The sequence below is a fragment of the Panicum hallii genome, chromosome 5 (assembly GCF_002211085.1).
Source record: "Panicum hallii strain FIL2 chromosome 5, PHallii_v3.1, whole genome shotgun sequence".
NCBI classification, from domain to species: Eukaryota; Viridiplantae; Streptophyta; class Magnoliopsida; order Poales; family Poaceae; genus Panicum; species Panicum hallii.
Window position 1 is genome coordinate 56,633,588 of NC_038046.1, and position 26,614 is coordinate 56,660,201.

At 45.7% G+C, this 26,614-nt stretch overlaps 1 protein-coding gene, 2 long non-coding RNA genes and 1 pseudogene across 3 annotated transcripts; 2 read left to right on the forward strand and 2 right to left on the reverse strand.

Moving 5' to 3' along the window:
* Positions 1-5,433: 5,433 nt before the first annotated feature.
* LOC112892849 lies at positions 5,434-7,815 on the reverse strand (annotated as a pseudogene).
* A 1,589-nt stretch (positions 7,816-9,404) lies between these two features.
* LOC112894965 (probable WRKY transcription factor 13) lies at positions 9,405-14,506 on the reverse strand. Its single transcript, XM_025962819.1, has 3 exons — positions 14,166-14,506; positions 13,800-14,081; positions 9,405-9,917 (listed from the first exon to the last, which is right to left on the reverse strand). The coding sequence occupies exons 1-3, from the start codon at positions 14,498-14,500 to the stop codon at positions 9,743-9,745; spliced, it is 792 nt and encodes a 263-aa protein (XP_025818604.1). The 5' UTR covers positions 14,501-14,506; the 3' UTR covers positions 9,405-9,742.
* Positions 14,507-16,536: 2,030 nt separating this feature from the next.
* LOC112894684 lies at positions 16,537-18,163 on the forward strand. Its single transcript, XR_003229021.1, has 3 exons — positions 16,537-16,702; positions 17,699-17,893; positions 17,988-18,163. It is a non-coding gene; the product is annotated as an uncharacterized LOC112894684 (long non-coding RNA).
* A 2,540-nt stretch (positions 18,164-20,703) lies between these two features.
* On the forward strand, positions 20,704-21,132 carry LOC112892079. Its single transcript, XR_003228660.1, has 3 exons — positions 20,704-20,841; positions 20,941-21,021; positions 21,109-21,132. It is a non-coding gene; the product is annotated as an uncharacterized LOC112892079 (long non-coding RNA).
* The last annotated feature ends 5,482 nt before the right edge of the window (positions 21,133-26,614 follow it).

Below are 26,614 nucleotides of genomic sequence, written 5' to 3' on the forward strand. Positions count from 1 at the left end.
GACGCGCGTGCTAGGTTGTTTTTCGATTTTCATGGCAAATATTTGGTGATGGTAATTTGAAAGTTGTATGGTTAATAGAGAGCATGCGTCTTGAACTTGGAAATAAACGTTTCTCCTTATAAAAAGTTAACACATCCTCTCCTAAGCATCAGCTCAATCGTAGCAGCCACTTATGCTTTTTAAACAAAAGTCGATTCATCCTCTTATGTGCATTACTGAAAAAGATAACACTTCAAAAATCTGCAATTAAATCGTGAAGGGGAGAAAATGACGTCTATACTAGGTTTCTAGCTGTCCCAAACAAATTAACATAATTGTATTTAATTTTAATTAAAAATGTTTTTTATATTTGGTGCTATTATTTGGACGCTGAAATTACCATGCGATGTGGGGGCTGCATACCAAGACAGTGAGACCGTAACTAGACTTACCCGGCCGGTGTACATGTATTTTCCATGTGTTACGAAGGGCAAACCAGCAAAAAGAAAAGGACCTCATAAGAAATATTGATAATGACAAGAGAACGTGAGGATTGGCTTGTTAGGCCGCCGGCCGTTGGATGCACGAGACGCCATCCGACGGCCAAGACGAGAAGCGTGCTTTGACAATGGGAAAATGGCGGATGACGTCAGGGGGCGGCAAGCTGGAAAGATTTGCAGATGGCGAGTGGTGATATAATTGGACGGTGGTGCGGTGCGGCCATTAGCGCTTTTCTATTATTCGTCCGCTATCGTGGTGGGCCCCTGCCTTGTCTAATTGCGCTTAGATCTCCGATTAGCTTTCCCCCGGAGGTTTAACAAAGGCATGAGCTGGTTGTTTGTGTGTTCTTGCTTTTTGAGGGTGCGTGTGGTGGTTAGCACACTGCTGCGCGAGAAAACGCAACGGGCTGATGGATGGACCTGTCAGTGGAAACGATGCGTGCTTGTTTCACTTGCCATCGTAGAGGCAGGAGGAGCTAAGCCTGGCAGGTAAATTAGCTCTGACATTGCACCGTGAAGAACAATGGAACGTGCTTGAGCAACTGCTTAAGCATTAGGCTCCCAAACTAAGAATACAGTGGATTGGGACTTTGGACAGCTGGACCGGCTAGTGACGGGCACGTGCCAAAGCAGGCAGGCTAGTACGGAGTTGAACACATAGGGACCTTCATCATCCACGGCAAAACCACGTACTGCACGACACTAGTAAGGATATCCGACGGCGACGGGGAAATAAAACAACGGAGGATAAATAATGCATCAACGCAGTTACGTGCGTGCTAAGACTCCGCTCCACTACGCTCCGGGAGAATCTGAGGTCAAATATCCCAAGGCACCTTCTCCTCCCGAAGTGTCTAGAACCATCCGGTTAAGCCGTTCAGCTTGATTGGCGCGCGCGTCACCGCGTGGACTCCGTCGCCACGCTGCGAGCTGCCACCTCCGAATTCGTCCGATCAGGAATGGACGGCCGCCGAGGCGTCCACGGCTCCCGGTTGACCCGTGGCGGGCGGCCGCGCGGGGCCCGCCGGCGGGGTACGTGTCGAGGAGGTGACGGCCCAGGTGGGCGCTGTCGCGGCGTGGCCCCCGCCAGTGTGCGTATCTTGCTAGGCAGAAGTGAAAGCTGGAGAGTGGAGACTATCTTTCTTTGAGCTGGCGAGCTGGATCCATTTTTTCTTATTTTTAAGACAAAAGGAAATGGAGCATATCTCACCGCTTGGCTGGAGAGTTGAAACGACGCTCAAGTGCAGGATCCGCGCGCCAAAACGCCTTTCCGGCCGGCTCGCGCGCGATGCCGCCGCCGCCGCAGCGCCTGGTGCGGCGAGGTCGCCGGCCGCCGTGGCGTGCATGTGATAGAAGGAACAGCCCCGGATCGTGAGGAGCGGATCGGCAGCGGCCAGGTCCGGTCCCATCCCGTGCCAGGCCAAAACCGCTCCGCTCCACCAGATATTGATGTTAGGGAAAGGCGGCCGTAATTTTTGCAATTTGGTTTTTTAAAAAAAATTACATTTAGATTGCTAGGCGAACTAAACTCAAATTTGGACCCTAAAGATCTTTGTCATGACTCTCGGTGCCATAGATCGTGGTATCGATCTGCTTTGTGTTGCATCGAATGTGATTGTGATCTAGCGCTGATACATCAGCGCCGTAGATCTTGGCGTCGAAGTCGGTCGTAGATCTCGGCGTTGAAGTCGATACTATGGAACTTGATGCTAAACAGGTAATCTTTATATTTTTGGCATATGATAAACTGAAAAATAATTATTCCAACAGAACGTTCTTGTCCAGTTGGTGAAGACACTCTGTTGAGAGGTTCCAGGTTTCAACCCTGTTATTGCAGTTTTTTTAATTTTTTAGTTTCTTTTGCAGCGCTCGGTTCCAGTTAAACTAATATTACCTAATAACAAAATGTAGATTCACAGAACAGTAATAGTTTTTTATAGACAATACGAAGCTCTACGGAAACACTAATAGTTTAACTACTCCCTCCAGACCGTTTTCTAAGGCGTCAGGAGGAGAAGTCCACATACCAAGGAGAGCCTCCGAAGTCCGATCAGTGTGCATGCCAATTACTCCAACTCCATTAACTTCCTTTTGCATGGCCTCATGCAGCGATTACTGCAGCAAAATGATTTAAACCAAGCTAATTCACCAATGCTTTAATCACGCACGCATGCAAAACAGTTTCGTTTTCTGCCCGCGAGTTAATTATCGTCATTGGAACATGCACACGCCTAACAAACCGGCCAAACTAAAAAAATCACAATACGCCTAACATATGGGTCCGGAGGGACTAATAGTTTAACTCTATAAAGCTAGCATTGGCTAACGTGTATAAAGATTTTGGTGCACACAAAAAAAAATCATTCGAAAATGATGCAAAAACACATTCACTGTTAGGGCTCCAACCCAGCCCTTCTGACCAAAAGCCAAGTACCCTGCACAACAGACGTGTTGTTCCACAAAATTCAGAACAATATTTGTTGTATTTTATGCCAAAATTTGTAGGATACCGGTTCAGTGCTGAGATCCACGGAACCGACCTCGATGCCGAGATCCATGGCACCGAGGTATTGTCCATGTCAGCACCAGATCGGCGCCGAGCTTCTAAAGTTGAGTTTACTTCTCCCAGAGGTCCAAATATGAATATTTTTTAAAAAAGGATCAAAATGCAAAAATAATTTAGGAAAGGTGGGCACGCTCGCACCCGCTTGGTCGGAGAGAGGCTCGCCCCTCCCTTTCATGGCTGACAGCGATGGCCACGGCCATACCGGGAAACGCATGCCAGCATTGCTCGAAGGGCCACCCCGACCCCCCTAGAAATGGCGGTCGGTTCCTGCGACCGGGACGCCGCGACGTGTCCACACTCACGATCGGCTGATCTCGATGCCCGCGGGCGGTGGTGGACGTGTGCGCGCCTGGCCGTGGTGCGGGCCTGGAGCTCGGCCGGCGGTTGCGGGATTTCGCCGATGACATCACGTGGGTAGTGCTGGAAGCAAAAGTGGTTTGCTAGCGATACACGTAGAGCCTTTTTGGCACAGCTTCTCGAAGAGCATAAAAAAGCTTCACATAAAGTTGTGCCAAAGGTATTTTTCCAGCAACTTCATCCATGAAGCACCTCATAAAAGTTATTTTTAGCTTACACTGGGAAGAAGAAGCCGGAAATCGAAGTTTCTTCTAACTTCTTCTATAGGCCCACGTTTCATCGAATAATTTTGAAAATAGATTCAGATTTAACAGAGAAGCTACTTTAGGAATCTTAGAAACCGTTTTAAAAGAAGCTGGAGCTGTACCAAACTATCCTAGCCGGCTGGTGGGTGGGGCCGTAGTAGCACATAGCTTCACCGGAGTAGGCAACTAGGCACGTGGATAGGCCCGGTTGGTGGGCGCGGGGGGCGGCGGCCAATGGGAGAGGAGGAAAGGATATTACCTCCCGCCGGGGGACGTGTCAGCCCGCGCGACGGGGGCGGGAATATTTTTCTTTTATTCCTCGTGGGGATGCTGCCATCTCGGGCCTACGCGCCAGGGTCCCGGAATGCTGGCTCTGTATGGGCATGGCATGGCAACGCACGGCGGGCCGACTGGCCGCATGGGCAGGGGAGCGGGGTCGGGGCCCACGTGCGGTCCAAGAGGAGATTGGTGGACTGGTGGAGGCCTGGAGGGTGTCCGGTGTCCTGTGTCCACGAGCACGGGGTAAGATTTTGTCACGCGGCCCCTCGTATTCGTACTTATTTTCCATTGTTCTTCATTCCTTTTCCCGTGAAACTTGAAAGCCGGATTAATTCCCAGAAAACCCCTTTCGATAAGTTCTTTTTACATTGTACAGTAGACTCATTTTTGTTTTCCCCTTATAAAAGGAGCTGGGGAAGGAGAGGAGATCGCCAGACAAATGGACAGCCAAAGTACTCCTGATCCAAGCAGCACGACGGGATGAAGTTTGGTGGTGCCCTGCCTTGTCGCCTGCTCAATCGACGGAGCCACCAAAAGTGCAGGTTCTGTACTTGCCATTTCTCTGAGTAGCCAAGACAAGGGCCATCCCTGGTAAGAAATGAAAACATGGTCTGCATTTTTTTGGTGACCGTGTAACTATCGCGTCTATGAAAAAGGGCACTAAATCAGTGCATGTTGCTTTCAAAGAGTTGACTGGGCCCATGTGATGATTATTCTACCGTGCATAGCGTATACTGTTATGCAAAACAACATGTGCAATTTATCAGATGCCTTTAGTGCCAAAAGAAAGAAAAAAGGCCAATCGAATACTCTTGATTTCAGACAGCAAAAAACGAGGGTATCCCCTCCTCCAGACACAAATAACAATATACTATTTAGTGCTTCAACGCAACTTTAGCATCAGCAAGATCTTCAAAACACAACTCCAACCACTACCTTCTATTAGAAACCAATAATTTTACAGCACTGCAATATTTGCGTAGCAAAAAAAAAAGTTGCTGCCCGTTGATCTCAGTGGAGATGTTACCAATTGAGGGGATTAGTATTAGTCGGCCTATCCTTTTTATTTGGAGTTACTTGAGGAAGAGGGTTCTCCTGATAACGGTTTGATCAAAAGTCTCCATCACCCCTGCCTCAATGCCCTTCGTCTAGAAAAACTCAATCCTATCCTCTCCTTCCCCATCGGTCAGCCCTCCGTTTGCCTCGCTGGCCCCATCTCTGTTCACGACGCGCGATGAGCCAGCAGCTTGCTCCCTGCTTTGCAGCAGCGTCACCGCCTCTTGCCCAACTCCCAAGGCCAAGCGCCACCACTCCCGTGCTGACTCCAGCGGTGCCAACGCCCTTCAGAGAACAACACATCTTGACATGTAACTCAACAGCATGGCACTTGATGCAAGGCTCCACGACATTTAACTCAACCGGGGGGGGGGGGGGGGGGGGACTTTTCCCATGATATATGTTCTCACATCCCAAAGCGCTCTGTGGGCTTCCACGATACCAGTTCACATCATGGGGCATTTGCTAGATTTGCCGAGGTAACACCTAGCGGCGCCGTCAGTGGTATCCAGTGTAAGACAAGTGATGGGGCATTCTCAAGGATATGATCTGTTAGCTCAATCATGCTCCTTGCAGAGCAGAAGCCACTTATCTTCATAGTCTTGAGTTTCTCATGACGATATTCTGGCATCTGTCTCGGATGAAAGCGGCCTTCAAAGACTGAGTCGTGCTTCATGCGTCGCTGAGATACCTGCATAAAACCAGTGACAATATAACTGCTGCTTAATGATAAAACAGATGAAAACTAACATACTCCGATAAGTGGTTGCACCAAGAAGCTAGGCATGTATATCTGCAATATGAACATTAACTTACAAATAATATGAAGGTGTCCAATAAAGGAGAAGCGTCAAAGAAAGAAACCAGAGAAAGGTAATCATAAGCCGGGGAAAAGATCGACCCGGCAAAACAAACCTGCAAGTACTTGAGATGGAGGAATTTATCTGGCACCATTGGTGTGTTGTCAATCTGCACAAGAGATGCCTCAGAGTAATTATATTCCAGGTACAGTCATAAGCATACCAGTGATCGTAATCATCTAAAGTTTCAGATTGTACCTCATCAAATGGTGAGTGTTTCAACATTTGGAAACATGGACAGAAGCTTGGTCCGAGCATAAGAGACAACGTTCGCGTGATACATACACGACATTTCTAAGTTCTTCACTAGCAAAAGATTTGCAAATGAGAACCCTACAAGGAAACCCTCAAAGCGAAAAGAGGATAGATTTCGAGTATTGCTCTCTATGGCTCGCAGCCTGTCACATTCGACCACCTGCAAGCTGTTGAGCTGCTGAGGTAGACAAGGGATAGTCACATGAATTATCTCATGACAATATGCGATTCTCAAACACTCCAGAGCGAAGGATTTGGAAAGGAGGAGTTCTAACTCATCCCCGGTAATCGTCTCAGACAACCAAGAGCAAATGTGGGGCGGAAGGTGCAGTCGTCAGTGAGGTGAAGATATTGAACTGAGTTTCCACCTCAGTCAAATAAAAGTGGGCACGGGAAGTTGTATCTCGCTTTCCAGACATGAGGTAACGATAGGGTGAGTTCTTCAATCCCTGGTGTAACAGCAATGTGAAGCCAACTATCGAGGTAGCACAAGTCGACCTTGCTACAATGAAAGAGTTCAAGGTTTAGTGCCTTGACGCCGATGCCAACGTGATTATGTAAGATGTTCTCGACTTTATTGATGAAATACCTTGAAAGATCATCCTTTGTAGTCGTTCTTTTATCCAATCCCAATATTTCCAAAGTGAAGGTAAGGTTGGGATAACATCTCTAGGATGGCAGAAAAGTGTGCGATATGCAAGCAGCGCGAGCATCATCCTGCAGTGGCATTAGGGCATGGATATGTCTCATGATATCCTGCATGCAAAGGCATGAGAAAATTGTAACACAGGGATTATAGAAGCAAATGGTTGAGTCAATGGGGGTAAAAAACAATTAAGACCACATGAAGTAGCATTCCTTTCTTTAGATGCTCCGAGCATGATTGTACCAGTGTCCAGTGTGATGCATTATATACTACTCCCTCCGTACCAAATTGTACACGGACTAAAGAACCCACATCCACTTGTTTTTTTTTTACTAAATCTCACCCATAAAATCCCCCACAAACCAAACAGGCTGCAATGCAGCAGTAATAAACAAAGCATAAGACAAGTCTTGCCATGAATTTACGTCTTCCATAATCTGCATTTCATACCTCTGGCAGGCAGGCTCCTGATCCTATTCCTTTGCGGCCTTGAGTATTATCATCATGTTGGCATTTCAGACATTTTCGTTTATCCACTGGAGTAATTGATCCATCAGTAATAACATCACAGTTAGATCGGTTGAAGCAACCATGGACGAACAAGAAGCATATTTATGTGTACGCACCCTATATCCAGAAGCATATTCATTTTTCGGTAAGAAGAACACAAATGATTTTTATTAGCATAAGATTGTTACTGTCGAGCTGAGGAACAGAAAATTTCTAAATCACAATTAAATGTTAGGAATACGTGTTTGCCAAACATTATCTTCCCCCAAAGTCCAGACGATCGTGTTTAATCCAACAGAATAACTCCCCAAACACAGGGTAATCAAATTAGATATATGCAAACCATCTGAAAATGTTTATTCGTTTGTGCACAGTGAACACCCAACCGTCAAAACAAGAAGACGACATTTTCCCCCATCCACATCGAATATTAGTCGCTAAACAAAGAGCAAAAGGGAGACAAGAATTGGTGCATACGGGGTCGTCGGATCTGCCGGTGAGAGAGATGCCGCCGCCGCTCCCACCTCGCGGACAGAAACCTCGTCAGCGTCAGGCCCCCCATGAAGTAGACGACGATACCTCTGATTGGTTCGCTGGCAGTCTGGCATGGCGTTGCGTCAACCAGCCCACCTTTGGCTGCTGCGGGACACGCGGGCCCGTGTGGGGCTCGGCCACGGCCTGACCCAATGCGGCCAACCACCAGATCCGTATTTGGGCCTCGTTTCCTCTTCTTCCTTCTGGTGGGCTGACTTTTCTTTCTTCGTGCGGCCCGCTGCATTCCAACGGGCTGATTTCCCGTTGTGTCCGCCGGCCGTCTGCGTTTTTTTCCCAATCGTGGCCACGCCGACACCGCGGCCGGCCCGGCTTGCTCGCAGGCGGTGGCCGGGAACGTGTGGCAACGGTGCCACGACTAGTTTCCTCAGCATTGCTATGGTCCACTACTAGCTTTTTTTTTCTTTTAGAATTTTTCTAAGCAGCAGTAGTTGTAACGGTGCCTGCATCCATTCTACATTCATTTGAATTCGAAGATCATTCCAGCAGCAGATTCTCTAAGCCATTTGATTCGCACGACCATACTGATTACTCTGAAAAGTATTTGATGAACATCGTCTATCACCTTGCTTCGTTGTTCGCTGCACGTTGTTCGTATCGGCCATGATTCTTCTCCAGAGAACACTGCACGGTCGGAATGATGTTCTGCTCTTCCCAGCGTATATAGGAACGGACCCTTTCAGGCCAGCTTTCATGATCGACTGCATGCTGCATGCACGGTTGCACGAAAGGAACAAAGAGACAGATCGATGGGAAGAAAGAGAGGATGAGAGAGCGCGGCACAGGACACACTGGACACCGGAAGAGGCCACCAGCTTTTACACTGTTTCACCTGATCCCAAGCTGCTCCTAGCATCACTGATCACCCTATGGGCTAATCGAACTAGTCGCCCACCGGCATGAACACGCTCCATGCAACCGGGCCCTACCGCCGTGGCCTTATTAGCAGCACAAAGCCACAAACTAGTAGTTGTTGGTATAAATTTTAAACCTAATCAGAACATGGCGCAGGAAATGCAAAAGGAAAAGAAACCTGGTGAGTACTACAATGCAAGTCACTCGAAGTTCGTTTGATCAAGTTTATAAAATAAAGAAAATGCTAACATGTGCAACAGCAAACCTCTTCCATTACCCCCATCATAAAATAATCCAATAAAGTATGTCTTGATATTGCATTTATTTGGTATTTTATATATGTTGATATATATTTTTTCTATAAACTCAGGCAAAGTTTAAGAGAAGTTTGACTTAGAATAAAACTAAAACGATAATGGAGTGGTATGGTACAGTATATATAATAGCTAAAATCATTCATAATGCACAAACTAATTAAATGTGAAATTGTAAAATTCGGTACATATATACACATCAGAGTGAAAGCAAACAAAAAAAATCAAATAATCACATCATACAAGCATACACATTATTACATCCTCCACCGCCGAAGATTCCACATGTTGCTCCCACACCCATCTAAAGATGATCCTTAAGTGACGATGGAGGTGGAAGAACCTAGCACCATCAACACCAACTTAACCTTTTTTTTTTCTGAAGTGGCAAGTATCACGAAGAAGGGCAGTAAAACATTGCTAAATCTAGAGCAGTTTCTACTATATATATAGATTATCAGTTCATAATTAACCTGGATGCGCTAATTAATTAACTACAACAGTAGGAGTAGTAATAATTCACACAATGCATGTAATCTATAACAGCGACGACATCAACGCAAAGATCCATAGATATTGCAATGCATTTAGACTCGAGTTTGATGCATGGATGGAATCAGGATCCAGCTAGCTGACGAAGCTTGACCGGCCACTGCACGCGACGATCGATGTCGTCGACGACGGCGCGGCCGGCCGGTGTGTCCTCCGTCCCACTGCCGGCGACGCCTGATCGCAGCTGCTAGGCCGGCAATGGAAGCTAGCTACTAGCTACCAGATGAAGCTCATCTCGGCGTTCGCGCGCGCGGCGTCGTCTTCCTCGTCGCGGGATGGGGAGTGGACGTGGCGGCCCTCGTAGGTGGTGATCACCATGCGGGGGTCCTCCGCCAGACGCTCCACCCGCTTCTTCACCCGGCAGTTATCCTGCGTGCACCGGTAGTAGCTCCTGCATATCATGCAATATATTGCCGATAATTCAGGTTATTTCTTCTACATGTACATGTACATGCCAATAAAATTAAGCGTAAAAGTGTCCGCACTAATTAACTAGTACGAATTGTCCTAACCTAACCATGGTCGAAAGAAACTCTCATGGACATTTGCTTAGAGCACTGTTATCTTTGTCATAGACTAATAGACATGGACACATGCACGACACATTAACAGTAGACTAGCTGGTGTAGCCAGTAGACTCCTGTTGATTTGTTCACTACAACTCCAAGTCTACAACTAGCTACTAGTAGTACTGTTATAATTTTTTCCTTACTTTTTGACAAACATATAATTCTATATAACCGTTTATACAGAGGTAGCACTGCCTGTCGATCGCTGGTGGTTAAAGTACACCGATTGGAAATCTCAATCATGGCCTGACACATCAACAAGGAAAAATGTAGTAGAGAGATAATAATAATATTCCAGGCTACCCAGGTAGCATCATTTCACTCAGCCTAAGGGCCATAGATTGATAAAGATGCGGTAATAATTACAAGAACAAAAAAACTTGGGCCCTTTGCAAAGCTCAAATCCACCTTTTCATCATCATCCTGCCCTTTGCGAAACAGTAAAGATTCTCCCCTCCCAATGCAAGGCCAGCCAGTTCAAAGCAGATATATATCCCATGGGGAAAGAAGAAAGTGAATTGGAGGTTGTAATAACCTTTAATTTCTTGTGTAAAAGTAGCATGGTTTCAATCCCATTGACCTAATTTAAAGTTATTATCCAGCCAAGGTCATCAAATATTCTTCTATTGAATCGATAATACATAAGGCTATTTCACAAGTTACGGTCCTAAAACCAATGAGTTACGTTAATAGTTCATCTGGAGCGGATCATAGTGTCATTATTCCACTTCATCACTTGCTTTGTTCCTTGGGTAAATATTTTTTCAAAGTACAAACGAGTAAAAGATAGTTGATTGCCGAGATTTGCCAACTGATTGGAAAAAGGCATGGGTATGGTGAGATTCAGACACCAGAGGGGAGGAGGGTTTCTGAGTGGCATCATTGCGAATGGCCAATCAGATTGGACTGGATGCTGGGCTCATGTCTGGTGCAGCGTGTGGGTCAATGCTTTGGCATTGCCTGCCATGATAGCCCTTCAGAGGCCGATGGACATCGGATTCACACGCTTCTAGGTACGTGTGGACGTGTGGTGGTTTCATGATTTGATCTGGTCACGGAGAAGATATAGATCATGTCATGTCATTTCCAGTTCTTGACTAACTACGTGTCTAAGCAGGTGAATTTTTTAAAATAATTGCACATTTGTTTATGCTATATAGCACTTTTTATTGGCTAACATTGGTATTTTTAACACTAAAATTTCATACTTTTAGTAAGTTCGTTGTGTCGATCGTTGTTGCTTACGCTAGTACACATGGATGAGTGGACGTTAGTGGAACTATTAGATGCTGCAATGAGTATTCAACCTACTACTACTACTTGTTAGGATGAACGTCATTCTCTACTGCACGGCGCCGCAATAGCCAATACACAGGACCCACATGAAAATGGACTGGTTGATCCTTAAGCTTAGCAGATTATTTGATACTCCCTGCATTCCAAATTATTAGTCATTTTGATTTTTCCATATTCATATTCTAGAAAAGTTAAATTTGGGACGGCGGAGTATGTTCTAATTGCGGCAAATTAATAGTCATGAAAAATATCATATCTAAGACACGTGATGGGAAAATATCATATTCTCGCAAAGTCGCAACACATGGTTACCTTCTTCTGGAAGAAAAATAACTTATCCTTATATTAATAAGAAACTACACAGTATTAGGGATCAAGTTTAATAGGTGGTATAGGCAGGAAGGGACCAGGGACACAGCAAAGTCATCTTAGGACCAACTTTGCGAACACTTTTTCCTTTTCAGATCCAATGACTAGCACTTTAGGAAAAAGCAACTGTGGGAGTGTGGAAAGGTTTGTGAGAATGCTCTCTGGTTTACTGCTTGCAGAAGTGCACTGAACTATTTACAAAAGCGAGTTTTCTGTGGAGAAGGTTTCAGCATTTTATTAATTTCGCTCCCCCCCTCTGTTTTCTTTACAATAAAACCTTGAACTAACACTATGTGCACTAAGAAATTATTGCACTGAAAAAAAATCAAACTATGCACAACAAGATCATAACTACATATTGCAGAAATAGTTTTACAATTGGTTATAAACTAGATATATAGCAGACGAATTAGTTTTATTACATTGAAATATATTTTAATTTTCTATGCAATATTTCCCATGGTCATTATAATAAAACTGGATTGGTCCTTAATGTGGGAAGCATCGATGTGGATAATGATTTTTCTAATGTAACAGTTTGTATCTTCTAAAAATAACAACAAAAGATTGATGGGTATTATTTTAGCATTGTATATAAAATCAATTATGCTCATAATAGCAAGATGTATAAACATAATAAAAATACTGTAAAGAAGACTGATATAAACATACTTTCATGAATCTGGTGGTGATGCAACAAAATGAGTTTGTGATCTTTTTCATTTGTTCGCTACATAAATATATTAAGCAGGTTGTTTCAAAAATTTGTGTTGCCATAGTTAAATCACAATTCTGATTTCCATTGCCGTTTAACGATGGGTATTAAAGTAATTATTGGCTGCATCTGTATTGTTTTTTCATAAAAAAGATAGTTGTCTCTAATTAATGTCCTTCTTCCGTAGTTAGGACCAAATGAAACATTTGCGGTAAATTTGATGCATGTGATCAAAGTAATTATACAATGATCTAGCATCAATAACATATTTGAAATGGATATATCTCTGCTGTGAAATGTATAATATGTCATCTGAGTGTCTATCGTGATAGTTTTTTGTACATAAAACATTAGGAGTTTGTGGGGAAAATAGGATTGTTGGTCCAAAATTAAATTGTCTGTCACATTGCCCTATATAAATAGAAAATGCATAGTTTGAATCTGCTTATTGGTGAGCGTAAGATCAAGGCAATTTTATCAGTTGAAAAGGCATAAAAGGAGGTATGGTTTTGTGCATTATGACATAGATGAATGATCTTGTTCACAGTACCCTTAAGCAGAACAAACACAAGAATTAAGGTAGAATCCATATCAAAGTTAATCCAGCAAGCCAATCCCTAGTATAGAGAAAGAGCAATGGCTATAGTTTATACTCTAATTGTATGGGCGCTCTTTTAATTTAACTATATACAATCTACTGTAAGCAGTGTAGACCTTTTTCTTCCCCTCTGTTTATTGTTTATTTAACAATATCTTTTGAGGTGCGACTCGATGATATGTTGAGGTGTATTAAATCACAAGCAGCATTGCTTAAATCACAAGAATATTTTAATCCATCTGAAACACATTAAAATCTATTTAAGCTTGACCTGTTATCGTTTGGACAAACAATCTGGAATCAGAATTAACTAAACAAGATTCTAAGATTAGCCTGCTTAGGATTAAAATTAATCCACTAATTAAATCCATACTATACGCATATCACTAGACATATGCTACTGGACTCAAAATCGGTCGTAGTTACTTAAGTTTTAAGTTGATCTCCAAACTGAACACCAATTTCCCCTTGCCTTACTGAAATCCACGACTCCTCACAAAATATTCCCAAAAATCTTAAATTAACTTTGCAAAGGAAAACGATGATCTCATGGAACCAAAAGGCCGGCCTGATCGATGTGATCATTCAGCCATGGCATGCATATAAGGAACCTATGGGAATTGGGAACAAATGTGCAAGTGCATCGACGTCCGTGCACGGTTGCACATGCATGCCTATGCGCAGATGCAAAGGAAGAAGCGGCCAGGGTGTGGTAGCATGCTATACCTGGGGTGCTGCGTGTTCTTGACGACCTTCTGGCCGTACTTGCGCCACTTGTAGCCGTCGTCGAGTACGTCGACGTCGCTCATCGTCTTGAAGCAGAACCGCGGCTCGCGCACCTTCCGCCGCGCCTTCCCTCCGCCGCCCGCCTTCTTCATCCTCACCGCGCCCACCCCCAGCGCCGCCGCCGCGCCGTTATGCCCGGCAGCCAGCCCCTCGCCCGCCGCAGCGCTGCCCTTTCCCCGCTGCCTGCCTTGACCTTGATCATGCCCTTCGTCACAGGTCGACCTAATTGGCAAGGGGGAAAGCGACAACGTCACGCACAATACACGCAAGGAGCTTAGTTTCTTGGGGAGAGAGATCTGATCTTACCATGGGTGAGGAGGAGTCGACGACGACCTCGTGGGAGGGGAAACGTGCGCTGCATGGAGGTGGTGGAGGTTGGGGGGAGGGATGGCGGACGACGGCGCGTGCGAGGAGGAGGACGAGGTGGTGGCGGTGGGTGGGTGCTCTAGGAGAAGCGAGCTGTAACCTAGCACGCCATGGTGGGCGAGGGAGCTCGTTGGCGGAGGAGAGGGCTGGAAGGAGAAGGTTATGGAGGGGGTGGACGAGGAGGCCGCCGCCGCCGCCATGGCGGCGCCGGCTGTGGACGAGGTGTGCTGGCCGTGGCCCAGCGCCATCACCGGCCTCCCTGGCGACGGGAACATCTCTCTCTCTCTCTCAGCTTCCCTTTCCGTTGCGTCTCTCTCTCTCTAGCTTTGCTTTCCCAACTAGGAGCGAGCAAAGCGTGTGTGCGGCCGGGGATCGTGGTGTGTGATATACTGCCGGGTGTAGGGAGTTAGGGACAAAAAAGAAAAATGGCGAAAGCGGTGGCGCGTCTGTTGGAGAGTAAAGAGCGACATGGCTGGACCTGTGAGCAGTGCCGCCATCTTATCTGCCCTAGCTAGGATAAGACTTGGAATTCATTTAACGGCGACAAATCACTCTTTAACATTTACACTACTGCACGCCGAAAATTCAGAAGTTCTTAGCTTTTCAATTGTCAACATGATCGATCAAATTGAGCTTTTTCTGTTAATTCGAACTTTATATGGCATGGAACACTTAGCTACTGTTTGGCGGCTACTGGTCAACTTAGACTAGCCGTCGTACTTCGTACTGATGATTACTGAACAATTCAGTACTAGAGTTCCTGTGCGATGGTTTGGACGTATGAGCAGAAAGAAAGCCAGAAACACCAGCATCCCAGATAGATCGACAGGTCAAATCTGTTCCGCGTAGGCGGGGCCACGGTCGCTCGCTCGATCGCGACCTTTGAAACCAGAGGCCTGGCGGGCGCACCGATCGATCGACCGGCTGTCTCCGCTCTCCATCCGCGCGCGATCCCGATCGAATTATTCTTTCGTCTCCCTGCAGAAAGCTCTCCCTCGCTCATCAGTAGTACTCCTGCTAGCAGCTGCTCCATGGTTTTGTCAATTGATGGCAAAGGCTGACCTGGTGTGCAAAAGGCTCCCTTTCTGCAAAGCCAAAAATTATTCGCGGCCTTTTGGACACATCTGGTCGATATTCTTTTGAACCGTGGTAGATATCATTATTCGATGATTTTTTTATTTTATTTTGTTGTTGCGAATACATGGTGGCCTTTTAGTATGATGAGTGCTGCAGATGATCAGAAACATATGCTCTCAGGCATTTCTAAATTGGAGCTTTTTTTTGTTTCTATGAATCCGTCGGTTTCTTTTGAACAATCCTTAGAATTTGGGAGATCCTAGCTAGCTAAGCTTGTAGTATGAATACGCTAGTAATTTAGCTTGGGCGTGTAGATGAGTGCTCAATAATTGAACAGGAGATTTCTAGACGATAGAGGGGGGCAACGCATGCACGCAGAGGATAGCCATGCTCCTGCAGGCATGTGCGTGTGCACTTCGATGGAGCCGGCCGGCACTCATCTCCATCCCACACGAGCGAGCGAGTGTGCATGCCATGCCCTTTTTCGCAGTGCTCGCAAGATGGCGCCATGATGGGCCTCTACCTCTCGTCTCTCCCAGCCCTGCTCTTGGCAAGGCCATCATGATCTATCCGTCCGTTTGTATCAAGAGGAGACGGACGGATGAACAGTGCGTGCGTGCATGCCTCTGCCTTTCTCAATCAAATCTACAGTTTTTTTCTTTTACTATTTGTATGGTACTGGCACCAGCATAGTGGATGGCATGATGCATGCAGCACTAGCTGAGGTTTTCTCCTTTTGTTAGCTACAGTACGTTTCTACAAGCAGGACCATGCAAAACAAAGTTGGGTGTAGTATAGCCGTATCTCACTTCCAGTTACCGAGATTAAGCAACAGCACCACCTGTTCGATCGAGCAAGCAATCATAGATAGATCGAGCACGGATCGATCACTAGCTTATTACGGCCGGTGCTGCTGCCGCGAGCGAATTATGAGTTGATTATGGCCCTGATTATAGCTGTGTTCATGCAGCACGTGAGCCTGATGATGGCCGCCCGGATCTCGCCAATCATGCCAGCCATGCACGTACGATCTCCATTCTCGGGCATCATGCAGCCATGATCGTCTATGCATTTCCGTTTTAAACCCCTTTTCCGCCCGTCCTGCTTCTTGCTTCATGGGCCGAGCAGAACTTCACGGCACGCCCATGCGAGTTGTGGGCAACGGCCCACAAATTACTAACCGAAAGCCCACCAGATCGCCAGCCCAGAGAGCATCAGCCCCGCCTCACGTGAGAGCACGTGCCGGAAGCCCAGCAGCGAAGAGGAGGGGAGAGGAGAGGGGAGGCGGCAGGCGAGGACACCACCCGCGGTTCGCGGCCACCAGCCGACCCGACCACGGCGCGCCGCCGCTGCCATCTCCGCCTGTCGCGGGGGGAGCGCTCGCTGGCTCGCACTCCGAGGTGAGCTCTCGTCTCCCGCCAGTTCCTCCCTCCTTCGGGGCGATCCCGCGCGCTGCGTGCTCGTCGCGGCCGGGGAGACGTAACTCTGGGATGGTCAGGTGGCGAGGTTTTGGTCGGTGCTGGATCCGGGGCCTGCACCGTTGCGATTTGCTGCACGGATTGGGCTCATTGGACGCGCCCATGTCTTCGCGCTGTAGACGTACGTGGTACGAGTTGAATAGTTCGTGCGGAGTTGGGATTGTTTAGGCCAGGATTCAGTCATTCAGAGCTTCGAGGATTAGGCTCCTTTCTTTGGAGAAAGGATTAGGCTCCTCTTGGGTAGGGTGCTTGTGTTTGCAGCATGATTCCTCCATTTTAGGTGCAAAATTTTACCGAATTGGGTGTGAACCATGAGTTCGTCTGCCTCACGTGCAGGTCTCGATTAGGGAACTGTTGCTGTTGATAGTGATAGCAGACTCTTTCATCTGCCCATTTCGTACTTTTTTGTTAGATTAAGTAATTTCAAGGAGGTATAAGTGGTTTTGCTGGGGATTATGGACTTCGTCTTGTAATTATGCTACCTTGTGTGCCAGTATTTTGGTAGCCTCCTATCTGCTCCATGGCTCATAAGCTAATTGCTCTCCACATCAGCTTGGGATTTCGCTTGAATGTGGAACGTGTTGGACACTGTTCTAAGTTCTGAGTACTAATGTTGGTGTTCTTTACCAAGCCGTATTCTAGCTGTCCTTTTTTAATTGTCCTCAACCTAACTATGTGCTGCATTTTGTCATATTTTATATGCTTTATTGTTACTGAGACTCTAGTTGTTAATTAGTGATAACTGAGATCTTTTCAAAAATGAAAAGGCCAAGTAAGTTTATCTTTCTAAGCTTTTTTGTGTCTCGATCATTTTGAAGGCATTTCTCTGGTCGGTAGATTCCCTTTCTGTAAAACCTGTCCATGCTCTGTCCAGCCGTTGGCTAATTCCTTCCATTTCCTGCCGTCTTTTTCAAGCAGTGTTGCTTGATACCATCATTAGCAGTTGAAGAGGAGCATACAGGCAATGTACACATCTCGTCTGGTAGATGATGGGCCTTCTGTACTACAGTTATGCAGATGGACATTGCCCACAGCCCCATCTTAAACTATCAAAATTTTGAGAGGCTTTTACATCTCCAACAAGGCGTGTTTTTGAACTGCTCGCAGACCATGGTGAGGCTTTATTGCTTTCCATTGTTCCCCGTCAATCATGTTGGAGCCCTTGTTGCTCTGCTGTTTCTTTTCTTACTATGGGTTTACAATCCAGGATATCTTGTCCTGGCAACTGCTGAGGCCAATCTGACAAGTGAATCAACTAGAGCTATCCCAGATACCTGCACTTACGCAGTCTTTGAAACATTTTCTTCTATTTCTAGAGGGAAGTCTTTAGCATGGGGATATTGTTCTGGTGCTTCTAGTCAAGTTGAGGATTCAAGTTTCTAATGAATTTCTTTTCGTACCTGGTGATGTTTCTATCACAGTTCATGCATTCTGTCATTCTCACAAAAGTACGCAGTTAATTCCACATCCGATACTGAAGTATTGCATGGGGAGTGGAAAAGGTGGCTCCCTACTGAGTATTCAGTGTTGGAGGAAGGTGACTCAGGTCCAGAAAACTGCTTTTGTTCTTTCCTGACTACAATCACTTAGTGGAAAATACCAAGTCAGATTTCCAGCGAAATCATTATTACCTCATTCAGAAGAAGTGTTATCCTTAAGCATATATGTCATTACTCTGTCTTTCTTGAAGTTTTGGTATCACAAATGTTCTTCATAGACTATGATGGAAAGTGGAAACTGACAGTGAAACGCCACAAAGTTTCCTTATTTCTTTACCTGTAGATGAAGCATGATGCAGCTGTCAGTGGGAGTGTCTAAAAGTTTTGTCTATCTCTTCAGAGATCAACTTAGTGTTGTCTAGCTCTTCAGTGATCGGCTTACCATTCATTGACTCCTAATAAACCAGTAATTTGTGAGGCTCATCCATGCAACGCAGAGTGTATTATGCTTGCTGTTCTTGTGATAAACCAGTGGGGTATGCAATGGAACTTTGTGGCAGACCTTCAGGATGTGCATGATGGTATAAGGTCCTGCCCAAAATGTGTTGATTTTCAGGTGTCAGATATGTTTCTTGCCTGCCTTAATACATCAGGTTTTGTTGCCATTTGGAATGTGAAAATTGGTGGCCTTGCCATGTCATTTAGTGCCACCTGAGGACCTCTGTTTGCATTGTAGTAATTTTGGATGGATGAAACAGCTCTGTTGAGCACTTTGTTGGCAGAATATTTAAGCTTTTAGTTTTGGCATGGTATTCTCATCTTCTTGCTATCGTTGATGCGGTTAGAGTAGTGTATGTGTCCTGTGCTATGGACAAAAGGCTTCTATTTAAGAAGGATTATGCTTTTGTAAGAGATTCTGTTGTTTGCTTTTGCCAGGGATATCTGTTTCTAATTACCTCTGTGACCTTTCTGTGGTCCTTCCGCCAATTTCTATTTCACCCTTTTCATCGCATGGATGCTATCAAATTATGGCAACGGGTTTGCTGGTGGTAGTACAATAACAAGGTGGTAAACCTGTCAACTATAGAAGTTTTGGATAGAGCCTTGCTGTATGATTATGAAGGGCCTGCACTAGGCCCCACTATAGCAGATAGGCTCTGCTGGGAGAAATAAAATAACTTATTCTGTTACCGTAAGAGACATCCTCAAAAAAGTTCAGTCTGCTGTGATATCTGATATGTGACTTGTTTCAGTGCTGCATTGACAGTCTTGTGGCTCGTGCATGGCACTACAGGCTTAACTTAAGACGATTCATTTGTTCTTATAAAAAAAAGACGATTCATTTTTCCTTTAAAGATTCCAGTCCATATCTAACAGTCCATGCACCTGCCTACAACCACTCCTTCACGAGTATAGTTTTCCATCCGGTCCGAGTTCCGTGGGCCAGCCCATGACCTGACTTTTTGGACCGGCACAGGCACGGACTGGTACAAAGTTAATCGGGCTGTGCTTGGGCTGACACCTCGGCACGTGGGCTGGCCCGGCCCGGCATGATTAAGCCTCGGTCCGACCAAACACGTAGGCCGACCCAAGCATGGAAGGCCTGCTGAGGCCCGGGAGTCTGTGTGTATATGTATATTTGAATGTATATGTGTGAATGAAAGTATTTGAATTTGAGAATGTGTTAAGATTTCAATAAATTTTTTATCAAATTTAAAATTTTGAGATAATTCTAGATTAATGAAGGGGTTAATGGATACATGGGCTCACGAGCTGGCCTGGCACGTATAGCTTGTATGGGATATCGGGCCGGCCCGACACGGATAACAGACCTTCGTGCCGGGTCTGGACCGAGACCTCGGCATGTGGATCGCCCAGCCTGGCACCAATAATTAATTGGACCAATTGGATCGGGTCTAATCAAGAAGGGCCCGTGCCGGAGTCGGATCGGGCGGTCCATGGCCAACTATATTTACCAGCTCCCATACCATACTCGGCGAAGCTCAGGCCCCCGTAAGGCCGGAAAAAAATTCTCTACATCCGGCTGCAGAGAAGCGGCACTGCAGCCTGGTGCCGATTCGTGACACGCGTCCAGTCCACGCATCTTAAAGCAACGGAGCTCCCAGGCCCATTAACCTCGGCTCGGCTCAAAGAAACAGTTTATTCGTACGGCTCGTTTTCTCGTTTATGCAGAACAGAAAGACACAATCACGGAATAGAAACTAGGGGCCTAGGGCAGAAAAAAAAACAACAACGCAGCGCCGCCGCCGCGACCGTTGCCTCTCCTGCGTTGCTTCGCAGCCATCCGCACCTCCTCCGTCAAGATAAAGGTAATGTATTCTCAGTTCAGAAGTAGCAGCTCTCACACATGTTTTAATTAGTGTAATCATCGAGCACCGTGAATCCATGACCACCATGGCAGGAAAAGGACACGAGCACATGGCAGGACAAGAGGACGTGGCAACACAACCTGGGCTTCCTTCTGCACATGAAAACACCGCAGTAATAATTGAGGATCACGAAGCCAACGAGCAGCGGTTACAATCTCTTATGCTCCCTTTCGCATGTGAAGACTCTGCAACCATTGGTGATCATAGAGCCACTGATCAGCAGAAAACACAGGTAGATTTATCTATTTGTTTGATAATATTTTGTTAATTTACGATTTGTTCATTCTTGATATGCGCAAATATTTAGTACTTATTATACGTGGAAAAGCAGACACTGCACACAACATCATTGACTATTGGTGAAAATGCTCAAGGCGATGACAACACAATCCCTGAATCAATGGCATGTCAGGTAACATGATTATGCATAATATTTAAGATAAACACATTAATTTGTATTGTGATAATATGACTTTGCTTACGACACATTTTACAATAGGCTAATGAGCATGGGCCAACTGTGATTGTTCCTGAAGTTGGAATGTCTTTTGAGTCCGGAGAAAGTGCATATGAGATGTACAACACATATGCCGGTATGGTTGGGTTCAGTATCAGAAAACATGACACAAAGCGTAGAGCGGATAAAACAATATCATCAAAAGTGATAGTTTGCAGCCAACAAGGGCATGGAGATGCTAGTTCATCAAAGGGCAGTTCAAGGACAGGTTGCAATGCTCGTGTTTTGTTCAGTATAAGCAGAGAGGGAATTTGGACAGTGCAACATGTTGAGCTTGAACATAATCATTATATGGCTAGTCCAGGTAAGACACACATGTTGAGATCCCAGCGGCGGGTTATGGAAGCTGACAGAAAACTCATTAGTCAAATACGAGAAGCCGGGATGAAGCCGTCACAAGTGTACGAATTTATGAAACAATTCTATGGTCGTGCTGAAAATGTTCCATTCTTGAAGATTGATTGCTGTAATGAAATTGGTCGCGAACGGAAGAAGTATTTAGAATGCAATGACGCACAAACTTTGTTGGAATACTTGAAGAACAAGCAGATGGAGGATCCCACATTTTTTTATGCCATTGAAATAAACAAAGAAAATGGACGGATAACCAATTTTTTTTGGGCTGATGGTCAGTCTATTATGGATTACAAATGCTTTGGTGATGCTGTGTCATTTGACACTACATTTCAAATAAACAAATTTGAAATGCCTTTTGCTCCACTACTTGGAACCAACCACCACAAGCAGACAATCATTTTTGGTGCAGCATTGTTATTTGATGAAACTATTCCCTCATTTATCTGGCTCTTTGAAACTTTTTTGACAGCAATGTCGGGTAAGCACCCAAGTACTATTTTCACTGATCAGGATGCAGCCATGGCAGGAGCAATTGCTTATATATTCCCAAATACAAGTCATCGTCTTTGTTTGTGGCACATTTATCTTAATGCTGCAAAACATCTTAGTCATGTAATTAATAAGCACCCTAAGAAGTTTTTACCTGCTTTCAAAAGTTGTGTCTATGAAGATAGATCAGAGGAGTGTTTTGAAGAAAAGTGGAATAAATTGTTGACAGACTACAGCCTGCAAGAGAATTCATGGATGCTAAATTTATATGATTTAAGAAAAAAGTGGGCTGCAGTTTATCGTGATTCTTTTACAGCTGATATGACGACAACCCAAAGGAGTGAAGGTATGAATAATGTCTTTAAGTACATCCCAGATTTTCCAGTTAAGTACATCCCAGATTTTCCTTTGTTGAAGACAGCTGCTGAATCTTATACAAGAAGGATGTATAAAGAGTTCGAGGAAGAATTTAAAAGTCAGTTTTCATTTACCTGCAAGTTAGTACAAGCTGAGGGGTCTATATCAACATTCATGGTTACACATAGGGACTCAAATGTTGGAGCAACAGTTGTACTCAACACTACAGATAAGACTATTACATGTTCTTGCAGGAAGTTTGAATCCATAGGTATGTATACAGTATTTGAATTAAAATTTTGGTTCCAATACAAATTGCTTACTAGTGGTTTCTATACATTGTAGGTATATTGTGCAGGCATGCCTTGAAAGTATTCAATATGACCGATATTTTCATGTTACAGTCTCAGTATATTCTGAATAGATGGACAAAATATGCAAAAAGAGGTTTTTATGTTGAGAAAAAAGGAAAGGAGAAAGAAAACTTGAAAGCACATGCCGCACGACTGTCTCGAATGGCAACATCTCTTGCACTGAAGTGTTCAGTGTCAAAACCACTTCTTGATGATTTGGAGAGAGCATTACAGAAGCTGGAATTGGAGGCTGATGAAAGGATCGATGGACCAAGAGGGGGGGTGAATTGGGCCTTTTTTAATTTCTAAAACAAGATAAAGCAACCTTATCCTATGCAAAAACTAGAAAGGCACCAATTCACCAACCGGATAACTAAACAACTTACACAAGCTAGATAAGATAAAAAGAGATAAAGCCTAGCAAGGTAGAGCTAACTAGTGATCCCTAAACCAAGCACATGAATGAATTGCATGAAAGATAATGCTTGAATAAGTAAAGTGGACAAGAGACAACCGGATTTTTTTTCCGTGGTATCGATGTGTTGGCACACACCCCTAATCCACGTTGTGACACTCACAAAGAGTATTGTCACCTCCCAAGTCACCAAGACGAGGGCGCTCACTAAGAGTCTCCGTTCACCATCCTGGTGTGGTGGAGATCAAGCCACGTACAAATCTCTTCTCCGGACTTCCACAATCCTTGGCAAGCTCCGCGAGAATCACCTCGATCACCAAGATCGCCTAGGTGATGCCAATCACCAAGAGTAACAAGCTAAGCCCTTCACTTGAGCAAGAACCAATCACCAAGAATGGATGCACACAAGCTTCTCTCTACTCAAGTCCTTAATCTTGCTTCTTGAATGATTGAATGAACAAGTGTATGAAATGTTGAAGCTCAAGGTGGCTCTTGACCAAAGTATGTGTGTTTGGGTGTTGCCTGGTGTCAAGAGTGGTAGAATGACCCATTGGAGGGGTATATATGGGCAGCTCACACGAATAGAGCCGTTGGAGAAAAAGCTGCCAGAAAAAAACTGCGTATCGTCGGTTAAACCGATGTCCCTCCAATAATCATCGTCGGTTTAACCGGTGAATGTAAACTCCCCTTCTGAAAACTAGCCGTTACTGTTTGGGAAGATCAACCGTCATTGCATCGGTTTAACCGGTGAATGTAGTCATCCATTGATCAACTGAAATACCAAGTCACTGGACAACTGCACCGACGTCCAATTTCATATAGCGTCGGTTTAACCGGTGAGTGTAGTTGTCCACTGATCAACTGAAAAACCGAGTCTCTGGACAACTGCACCGACGTCCAGTTTCAAATAACGTCGGTTTAACCGGTGTATTGACTTGTCCTGACCTGTAGACCATGTTTAACCGACGTAAAGAAAACTTAAGACGTCGGTTAAACCGGTGTTAAGGATTTTTCTGATTTTGCCTTTTCTGACTTGAGTCTTGAATGAAATCCAAATATTCTTGAGATATAAGTAGAGAACCACTTATTTGAGCTTCTAGAAACCTGAGTGACCATTGTGTGCATCCATTTTCAACTGACCATGTCCATGCTCAAGTTACTAAGCCTAAACCCCTCTTAATAGTGCGATCACTACAAAACTATAAAACCTATACTAACCTAAGTGTCCTTCTCAACCTTATGACACTTAGGACTAGAAAGATCCTTAGTCTTGACACATAATTGAGTTGAATGCCGAGATCGCCTTTTTGAATAATGAAAATTAGGGGCCTCTTTTGACATATAACCAAATGAGCGATAATGATCTATAAAGCTGCACAAACTCATTAGTCACAATAATGGTTGTCATTAATCACCGAAACATACCTTGAGGGCCTAGATGCTTACAATCTCCCCCTTTTTGGTGATTGATGACAACATAAACATAGATAACGAGAGAGCGAGAAAGATAAGGCACGAATAAACACAAGCAAACTCGAAAAGAGAGAATCAAAGAACTCAATGGCTCAAACGAAATCCATAGATATGTCGCAAAAAAGTCAGCATGCTCAAATGACAAATGTACATATCCATGAACTAATACCAAATATAGTACAATAAGAAGCATAAAGGTCCTGATCACGAGCTCTCTCTAATGCTACCCTCCCCCTGACTCTCACTCCCTCTCCCCCTTTGGCATCAAAGCACAAAAAGGCTAGCTACTGATCCGGGTGCCGCGGGACGGCGAGGAAGCGATCCGGGTCATCATCATCGTCGTCATCGGATGGTGGATCCTCAGTGACGGAGGGGAGCTGCTGATCTGAACTGCCGGCTGGCGCTGAGCTGACTGGAGGAGTAGCTGTCGTGGAGGCACGTGTGCTAGCGCTGCCTGGAGGAAGGTCCGTAGAAGTAGTAGCCGGCTCAGCTGAAGATGTATCAACATTTGAAGTAGTGAGTGCTGATGCTGCCGGCTGGGACGACTGCTGAGCCAAAGAGACCTCTCCTCCTCCCCCTGAAGGTAGTGACTGTGGTACGACGGGGAGGCCGGCAGACTGCACTGCAGAGGGTGACTCCTGGAAGAGTGAGGTCGCAAGCAGTGGAGAGAAAAGAGGACGACTCGCAGACCCAAGCAGTGCTGACAATGAGAACATGATCTCTGGGGTCGCGGAGGAAGCTGGAGCAGTGAAGGCCGGAGCTGGTGTAACTGCAAGTGGTGGTGCTCCAGCGCCCTGAAGGCCTGACTGTCCTGGCTGCTGTGGGGCGAGTCCGGTGTGAGAGTATAGCTGTGAGATCATCCCGAACATCGCCATCATGCCCTGCTGCATCTGCTGAAACTGAGCGTCTGTCCTCTGAGATACTCTGTCAATGAGGCCGACAAAACGCTCCTCTGTAGCAGCACGCTCTCGGGCGGCCTCTCTCTGTATCTCTGCAAGCTGAGCCTCATGGGCTCTCCTGGCCTCCTCCTGTGCACGGCGGTCCTCTCTCTGCTGTGTGACCAGCTGCTGCAGAAGTGCGGTGAGCTCAGACGGCTGAGACACCTGTGACTCTGAGACTGTAGCGGCAGCAGCTGTCACTGGAGCTGGCTCTCCGGATCCCCCTGCCTCATGATCATGACTCGCTGGAGCAGGTGCAGGGAAGTACTCCTCGTCCTCGGAGGAGTCTGACTCAAGGTCTGACCAATGTATCTCATCATCTCCTCCGGGAAGCTGTGCCTCAGCGGCTAGCAGTGCCTCGTCCTCCTGGGCAACACGGGCCTGAACCTCAGGTGACAGCCGTGCCATGGCAGCACGATCTGCCTGTCTCCCTCTCCTCCTGTCTGAGGGTGCTGTCGGTCGGTAAACTGGAAACCAGGGGACCTCGTCCTGCCTGTAGACTGCACTGATGGGTGACTCAGCTGGCACAATCATGGAACAGATGAAGCTGATCCAGTGAGCATAAGGAAACTGACGCACGACTCCCATCCCATCAGTGATAACATCCTCAATCTCAGCAAAAATAAAGTCAACAATATCAAACGGCTCGTGAGTGAGAATGTGAAGCAGTAGCAGCTGCTGCAGACCTGTGAACCCCTCTGGGTAGCCACTCCTCGGGAGCAGAGTCCTCCGGAGTGCCATGTGAACAGCATAAGCCTCTGGGGTCAGCAGGCTGGGGACCCTGGCGTAGGAAGCTGGAAAGGGCTGGCGGAAGCACTGTGAGATCGCCTCGTGAGAAGGTGCAATCCCGCCAATCATGGCCCTGCGAGGTGGATCTGCATCACCATATACCATCTCGTGCAGGGAGACGTCAACCAAATCAACTCCTAGAATCCCTGCGAGTGTCGCTCTGGACAAACCAAACACCTGCCCTCCGAACATGAAGTGAACAGCTCTGCGCTCTGGGGCTATCCAAGCTGTGGCATAGAAAACTCTGACCCAGTCCTCAATATATCTGTTCCTCTCAATCGAGAGCAACCTGGGCAGACCCTTGAAGTGATCAAAGT